Source organism: Nomascus leucogenys, chromosome 12 (genome assembly GCF_006542625.1).
Source record: "Nomascus leucogenys isolate Asia chromosome 12, Asia_NLE_v1, whole genome shotgun sequence".
In the NCBI taxonomy this organism is placed as follows: Eukaryota; Metazoa; Chordata; class Mammalia; order Primates; family Hylobatidae; genus Nomascus; species Nomascus leucogenys.
The window spans coordinates 78,112,881-78,121,709 of record NC_044392.1 but is presented as its reverse complement, the minus strand read 5'-3'; the positions used below and the strand labels follow the sequence as shown (position 1 = coordinate 78,121,709).

At 41.4% G+C, this 8,829-nt stretch overlaps 1 protein-coding gene across 4 annotated transcripts in view; it reads left to right on the top strand.

Moving 5' to 3' along the window:
* The first annotated feature begins 7,448 nt into the window (after positions 1-7,448).
* Positions 7,449-8,829, top strand: part of PTBP2 (polypyrimidine tract binding protein 2) — an 86,937-nt gene continuing 85,556 nt past the window's right edge. For 2 of the 4 annotated variants that reach the window (XM_003260089.3, XM_012500553.2), the window contains exon 1: positions 7,449-7,716. In XM_003260089.3, coding sequence (XP_003260137.1) covers positions 7,709-7,716 — 8 coding nt within the window. In that variant the 5' untranslated portion in view covers positions 7,449-7,708. The remainder of the gene's footprint in view (positions 7,717-8,829) is intronic. The other 2 variants (XM_012500552.2, XM_012500554.2) reach the window with 1 other exon arrangement.

The following is an 8,829-nucleotide window of genomic DNA, read 5'->3' as shown; positions in this document are numbered from 1 at the left end:
TATTAAATAAGAACAAAATCATATTCCCTTCCCCTTCCTTAAAAGGATACTTTATTTCTATAATTGAAAATGGGTATGGGGGTGAGGGGATCATAGTCTGAAGTGACAATCCTTCAACAGAGACATCTATTGCAAAACAATTAAGAGACAACCAAATTGGAACTATTTTCAGCTTCATTTCTTAGTTCTTCATTGCTACTGTAGAGAATTAAAACTACTTTGAAAACTTTAGAAATATTAAAAGATTTTGAAAAGGCTGATGGCTTTCATTTGTTGTAGTTCCTTTCTTTGTGACATTTTCAAAGAATTTAGTTTTGAAGTGTTATTCATTCCAGGTATGAGCTTAAAACCTGTATGTTGACTTAAACTGCAGTTTTTTTGTTTTTTTTTTCACTCTTGTTGCCTGGGCAGCTAGAGTGCAATGGCACAACCTCGGTTCACTGCAACCTTCACCTCCTGGGTTCAAGTGATTCTCCTGCCTCAGCCTTCCTAGTAGCTGGGATTACAGGTGCCCACCACCACACCCAGCTAATTTTTTGTATTTTTAGTAGAGATAGGGTTTCACTATGTTGGTCAGGCTGGTCTAGAACTCCTGACCTCAGGTGATCCACCTGCCTCAGCCATCCAAATTGCTGGGATTACAGGCGTAAGCCACCGTGCCTGGCTCAACTACAGTATTTTTATTTGCAAATCACTTTCTTTGTTTTCGTCTATGCGGCTGTTTGCATAAGGCCACATACATTATGATGTGGATTGTATAAGATTTTTGTATTTCATAGTTGATAATATTACAAAGCAAAATGATGTCGTTTCCTTGGTATTTAGCATTTTTTCCCATCTTTTACTTTTCTGTGTATTTTTCTTTACTTTTCTCATTTTCTCCCCTAGTTTAGGTCTTTATGTATGATCATTCTAAAAACTGCTGATCCACTCAAACTATTGTGTTCTCTTCCAAGAATAATCTTTATTATGTGCGCAATATAGGAAGGACAGCCAGCTATGCTGAGCTTTTTTCAGTAAACATGGAGATAAGCAGTCACTATTGCTGAATACAAAAGAGGCAATGTTTGTGCTAAAACGGTCCTTTGCTCACTGCCATCTAATTCCTTCTCTTTTTTAATGTAAAATTTATTTTTATCAAAGTAACACATGCCCATAGCTTAAAAAGTAAATAGTTCTGGAAGATTTACCATGACATTTTTAAACCAAAAGTATCTGAGACAGGTTTCAATCAATTTAGAAGTTTATTTTGCCAAGGATGAGGACATGTCTATGACAGCCTCAGGAGGTTCTGAGAACATGTGCCCAATGTGGTCAGGCTACAGCTTGGTTTTATATGTTTTAGGGAGACATAAGATATCAATTAATACATGTTCTATCTGAAAAGGCAGGATAACTCAAAGCAGGGGCTTCCAGGTCATAGGTGGATTCAAAGATTTGATGATTGGCAATTAGTTGAAAGAGTTTATCTAAAGACCTGAAACAATAGGAGGGAGTGTCTGGTTTAAGATAAGGGCTTGTGGAAACCAAAGTTTTTATTATGCAGATGAAGCTTCCAGGTAGCAGGTTTCAGAGAGAATAGATTGTGTTAAGATCTCTGTTTTAATGTTAATGCTGGTCAGTTCCTTGATTCTGAAGACAGGAGGGTATAGTGAGGCCACCCATTCCCATCAGGGCCTGAACACATGTTTTGGGTTAACTTTGGAATGCCATTGGCCAAGAGGAGGAGTCCATTCAGTTGGAGGGGAGGGGCTTCAAATTTTATTTCTGGCTTACAACAAAAACAAAACTCAAAAGTATACTCTTCTATCTTTTTATTTCTCATCCTGTGGTGTGATGCCCCAGAAGCATAAGAGATAGAAGAGTATACTTTTCAATTCTCCCTAATCATCCTGATATTTACCTCCGTACTTCTGAAAAATATGTTCATGTGCCATTTTCTCACCTATTAATTCTAGACATATTCCATTGACTTCCTACTTTTGAAGATGAGAGTTTATAACCCTACCACATACACATATGTGCAAATCTATATTTCTCTTCCTTCTCTGACAAAATTGTTTCACAAACTTAATTTTATTAGTATTCAGTGCTTATATTATTATCAAGATGTAGTTACTTTTACAAACCAAGCCACAGAGTGCGCTATAATTGTATTTCTTTACAACTTTTTCCTTATCCTGTAGTTAATTTAAAACATATTTCATGTGTTTTTGATTAATGCTTTCCTAAGCTTACCAATAGCACCACAAACCTGTACTAAACATATACAGACGTATTATGTTTTATCTATAAAAATTCCATATTTTTCTTAGAGACGTCTTTCCTTGAGCCTTCTGGTCTCATATTCCATTGTAATCATAGCTATTGAAGCTTCTTTCACCAACATACAATTTTCTTCTCTTCTATAGTGGATCTCTGGTTTCCTGGGTTCAACATCTTCCTTCCTGGTGTATTAGCCTCATTGGGAAATACATCTTCCAGAAGATTCCAAATTAAAAAAATCCATAGAAAACAAATTTTTGACATTTGGTGTATCTAGATTTATGTTTATTCTATTTTCATATGTTACTGATAGTTTGGAAAGGAATACTTTTTCTCAGTACTGCACTCAGAAGCTTTGTGCTAGTCTGCCTAGAAGGGGTGTTGACAAGTGAAAAAAGTATCTTCGTACAGTTTCACCTTGAATTGCTTTAAAATGAGGCTGAGCATGTTTGTTTTTACTTTCCTGTAATATGTCATTATCTATTCATATGCTTTAACTATTTTTCTATTTGATTGTTCGCTTTTGATTTTGTATTTGTAGGAGCTCCTTATATATTAAAGAAATCAGTACATTTCCCTTTTTAAATGGTAGGAATTGCTAATATTTTACACCAAGGCTCACGTTCATGTAGGCAACTTGACAGCCTCTTTTAAAATAAAAAATATACTGTATCTAGTAATTTTTATGTATAGTATTTATCCAGAAGACATATTCACACTTGCGGGGAACATCTCAGAAACAAGGATATTCATTGCAGAATTGTGTGTAAATAGCAAGATTGGAGGCAATCTAAATGTTCCTCAATATGATCTAGATAAATAAATCATGATTTAGTTATTCAGTGGAATATTATGCAGGTGTATATAAAGAATGAGGCAGCTCTAAACATACTGATAAGATCTCTAAGATGTAAATTTTTCAAGTTGAAAAAATGTTACAGAATAGTGTGCATAATAGTTACCACTTTTGAATCAAAAGAAAAACTATATATATATATAATCAATATATGTCTTTGAACATCTCTGAAAAAATGTGTAATTAACTGGTAAGATGGTTTGCCTCTGGAACATGGAACTCAGTAGCTGGAGAGCAGGAGTAAAAAGTATATGCTTTTTATCTTTGTGACACCCCCTCCAAGTAGACATAGTACAAAGTTTACAAGTACTGTACTGAGAAAAAGCATTCCTTTCCAAACTGTCAATAACATGTGAAAATAGAATAAACCTATCTCTGAATAAGCAATATGTTAAAAAAATGTGTTTCCTATGGATTTTTTTCTCTGGAACCTTCTGGAAGTTGTATTTCCCAATGAGGGAATATATCAGGAAGGAAGATACGGGATCTAGGAAACCAGAGATCCAATATAGGAGAGAATTATATATTGGTGAAAGAAGCCCCAAGCCAATAGCTATACAGCAGCTTTGTTGATATATAATTTATATCCTCTGAAATTTATCAGTATTAAGTGTTTAATTCAATGAATTTTAATATACTGTAGAGTTGTACCATCATCACCACAATCTGGTTTTAAAACATTTCCATCATCCTGAAGCGAAATTTGTGTCCATTTACAGTTATTCCCCATTCCCACTCCCAGCTCTAGGCGACCACTTCGCTTTCTATCTCCACATATTTGTCTTATCTGGAAATGTATGTGATTTCATGTCTTTTGAATTTGTTCTCCTCTATTTTGTATTTTGATGACCTATTCAAAAGTAAAATACTATCTAATTGATCTTATTTTTATTCCTTCTTCTTAAATGAAGAAACTACAGGATGAAAAATGTAAATGTCTTTGGTAGTATAAGCAGTCAAGAGGTGGGGCTAAGAATAAAATCAGAACATTATGAACCAAATCCTACTTCCTATTTTTATTGCATAAATATTAGGCTTCATTTTGGCTTAGCATACACTGAAATGTAATCATTGGTCACATAAGTGTAAATCTCTGTAAAAGGTCAAAACATTTACCATTCAGATGGGAAAGAACAAATCATTATACTGCAAAAAGATATGGGTATGAAAATAATACTGTACAGGCACTTCACTTTTTATTGCCTTATTTTGTTAGGAATCCATAAACACTAATAGAATCTTGTCATATATTACAAAGATTGGCCATCTGCTAATGTTGAGATTAATAATCTACCCCATGGTTAACTCATAAAATCATACAAATTTAGATTTGGATAGAGGTTTAGAAATTTATCTATGACATTTTCTCAGATTTATTCCTGTAGATAGCAGCCAATCTAATTACTTTAGTGACATGTTTAACCTTTGTGAAAATCTCTATATAGATTTATTTTTATGAGTATTGTTGGCTGTTGAAATCTAAGCTACAAATTTGTGGCCTGTTCCTTCTCAAACGAATAATAGTAATAAAAATAATAAGCATGATGATAACACTCTTTGCTAAGTATTTACTGTAAGTAAGTAGTTACTGAGCTAGGGAGTTGCCTTACATACATTAAGGTATTTACTTCACAGTCATCTAGGATGAAGGCCCTATTTTTTTCTTTTTTTTTTTCTTTTGAGATGGAGCCTCGCTCTGTCGCCAGGCTGGAGTGCAGTGGCTGGATCTTGGCTAACTGCAACCTCCGACTCCCTGGTTCAAGCGATTCTCCTGCCTCAGCATTCTGAGTAGCTGGGACTATAGGCATGTTTCACCACACCCGGCTAATTTTTGCATATTCAGTAGAGACGGGGTTTCAACATGTTGGCCAGGATGGTCTCAATCTCCTGACCTCGTGATATGCCCGCCTCGGTCTCCCAAAGTGCTGGGATTACAGACCTAAGTCACCGCACCAGGCCCAAAGGCCCTATTTTTAATCCTATATTCAGCAAAGGAAAGTTTCCTGGAGAGGTTAATGAACATGCCTAATGTCGCACAGGTATTAAACGAAAGAGCTCAAATCTGAATGCCGGCTTTAATCAATATGCTTCTATGTACACTGTTGCATTAGCCTCATTCCTGACTCATGCTATGCTTTGTCCTCTTGTTTTATTCTTATTTCACTTCATGTCTTAATCTAGTACTTTATGTGCCTTGACTTGTAAATTACCTTGCATTTTTCCAAGAAAGTGTTAGCTTAAATAAGCAAGCAGATTAACTATTGTATGTTTGTGGTCTTGTACCATATTAGGAAAAAAAATAAAGAAAAATGTGTTTTTGTGAACACTGTAATTTCTTCTGCTGCCTAAGGACAAGCTTCCCTCCTCAGAATGGTTTGTCTTTGCCAAGATAAAGTAAGAACCAATCAATCAATATCGATCGAGCCAAGGTGGGGAATAACGAGAATTAATACCATAGTTCCTGCCCTTTGGTAGCTTGCATATTTAATTGTTGAGGGAAAACATGTGTATGAAACCACAAATATGTGAAAAGTGATTATTAGTGGCACTAATAACAGATCCTTTATTTTAAGGTTTACGGTGAAGGGGGTTACTGTAGGAAATTTGATATGTGTTTTTTTTTTTTTTTTTTTGAGACAGAGTTTTGCTCTTGTTGCCCAGGCTGGAGTGCAATGGCGTGATCTTGGCTCACCGCAACCTCGGCCTCCCGGGTTCAAGTGACTCTCCTGCCTCAGCCTCCAGAGTAGCTAGGATTACAGACATGCACCACCACCCAGACTAATTTTGTATTTTTAATAGAGAATGGAGTTTCTCCATGTTGGTCAGGCTGGTCTTGAACTCCCGACGTCAGGTGATCTGCTTGCCTTGGCCTCCCAAAGTGCTGGGATTACAGGCGTGAGCCACCCTGCCTGGCATTTTTTTTTTTTTTAAGGATTGACAATCCCATAGGCAAATCAAGAATTTGTAAAACTTTGGGTGCTTTAAAGAGTTCTATAGCAAAGTGTTTGGACAAGATGCTCTTTAAGGGTCTATCCAATTTAAAAGTAATATTATTTATGGCCCGGCGCAGTGGCTCACGCCTGTAATCCCAGCACTTTGGGAGGCCGAGGAGGGCGGATCACCTGAGGTCAGGTGTTCGAGACCAACCTGACCAACATGGAGAAACCCTGTCTCTACTAAAACTAGCCAGGCGTGGTGGCGCGTGCCTGTAATCCCAGCTACTCAGGAGGCGGAGGCAGGAGAATCGCTTGAACCCGGGAGGCCGAGGTTGCAGAGAGCCGAGATTGCGCCATTGCACTTCAGCCTGGGCAACAAGAGCCAAATTCCGTCTCAAAACAAATATTCTAAGAATTATACAGAATATCATTTAGCATAGTGAAATTCCAATTAGTAAAGGATAAGAGCTGTGCCTGAAGGAGATACGGAAAAACCCAGAGTGAGTATTGAGAGTAACTGGAGGGACACAGGGAGTATTTGTCATTTTTCAGAATTAGAAGTGCATTTGTGCTTGTGTGTGTTGGGGGTGGAGGTGAAGGGTGCAGAAGGATGGGTACCGGCAAAGTCGTTACTCACTGAGCCAATTTTCAAGCGGGTGCCTCTCCCAATTTTGTTGAGCCTCTGATAAAAACACGTTAAAGTAAAATGTCCTCTATAGTATCAAGTAAAAATTGAGACCGTAAGGTATAGCAAAGGGAGTCAATTTGCATAGCCCATTTTAATGCTTCTGCTTTCTCTGACCAATCTGAAGACTCAGTTGTTCCCACTCCCATCTCCACTTTCCCTTTCATGCCTCCAAATGTTAAACTCCAACTATTGTAGCATTTTAACACATCGCTCCATTTGTGTCTATTTCCACCTAGGGTATTGTGAATATTTTCTACAGGCGCACACTAATCACCAACTGAAGTGAGAATCACATTTTCCTCCACTTGGCTTGGTACTACAGGTCTTGAAGCAAAAGCCTATATTTCAGTCTAAGGAGTTATACTTGCTTGAGAAAGTACTGTTGTTACCTAGTGGTCTTGCTCAGTGGGGTAAAGATTTTTGTTTTAGAGGCTGGAGCCGGTCTGCAAATAAAAGATGGCTTAGGAGAAAAGCTATCCAATGTTTTTTCCTCGGCCCGCATAGGTTGACGGTAGCCAAGCTGGTACTTGGCTTGGAGTGAAAAGTGGAGGCTGCTTGGGGGCGTCCTGCAGTCAGGGCAGAGAGAGTGTGGAGAGCTGTTGGGATGTGTCCCACCCACGTCCCCCCAAGGAGGGGAAACCAGGACGCCGCGGTCTGCAGCAGCAGGCCAGGTTCCAGAGGGCGGCAGGCGGAGGGCGGAGGGAGGAAGGCGCGCGGCGGCGCGGAGGAGGCGTCGGCGGCGGCGCCCACTCCCCCTAGTCCCAGCGCCCCGCCGCTCGCCTGCCGCTGCCGGGCGCCGGCGCGCTCGGCTCTTTCCGCCGCCGCTGCTGCCGCGCGCTGGCCCGTGCGCCTCGGCACCTTCGGCAATTTCCGTCGGGCCCCAGCCGCCATTTTCTCGCCGCTTGTGTGGCTCGCTGGCTGCGTGGCTCGGTTCTTGTGAGCGAAGCTTTGTCCGGTTCGGCAATGGACGGGTATGTAATCGGGCCGGCGAGAAGGTGTGTGTGAGAGAGGAGTTGGACTGTCCTTCGGCCCGGTCCCGGGCCGGAGAGAAACCCTCCCGCGGCCCCTCCCAGGGCTGGGCTGCCGTTACCCAACCCCCGCCCCATCGCACACACCCCTCCCTTTGCTTCCCCCGGCGGGCTTTGGTCGAGAAAATGAGAAGAAAGCGGGCTTGGAGGCTGGGGAGGCATTGGGGCGATGGCGGGGGTGAGGATCCCGGAGTGGGAGCGGGCACCGGCGTGGCGGCGGGGGATGGGGTGGGAACCCCATAACGTCTCGTCGGTCTGTCCCTGCCCCCTCTAGGAGCCATTTCGATCCGTACCCTGGGACCCGACCCTTGGGTTAGCGGTGCCTGTGAGAGCGAGTGGGATGGGCAGAGACAGGCCTTTGGAGTGGGGGAGCCTCTGGGGGAAGAGGAGAGAGGCACCCCTTGTGGACCCCAGCCATGCGCAACCTCTCCGGCCTCGCCCGGCCCGCCGTGGTCGGGAGAGATGCCGGTGGCGGGAGCTCCGGGGAAAGCCTAGTGGGAGCCGCTGGGCAAGGGGGGAGGGCGTGCGGCGGCGGGAGGAAGGGGGAGGGCAGATGTCATACTCCTTTGTTTTCATTTGAGTCTGGTAGTGGGGGCGGGAGGGAGGAAAAAATGCCTTTTTGTGGGGACTGAAAACATTCAAGGCTTGGCAAAAGGGCTCAGAAATTAAATCATCTAAAAAACGAAGTGTTTGAAGCCGACATCAGTCACATGGGCAAAGGCCAACAGCAATGGCAGAAACAAGAGCAGATAGTCAACAAAGGGCTATCTCTTTAGCTACTTTGGTCAGTTTCTGGAAAAACGACTACAAAAACCCAGAACCATGCTGCATCTTTGCGAACCTGAGTGAAGACAGAATGCTGAGTGAGGTGAGAGGCAAGACTGTGAAATGGTAGGGACCGATGTCTCCCTGATACGCTTCACACCTGAAAAGACTCAGTAATTTAACTCATTGTTAGAAAGGGGGCACACTTAAGGTCAAAAATACAGCAGTATGCAGCTCTTTTGGGAGTGTAAGCATAGTATCATTTAACAAGTACATTTATTAAAATCAGTG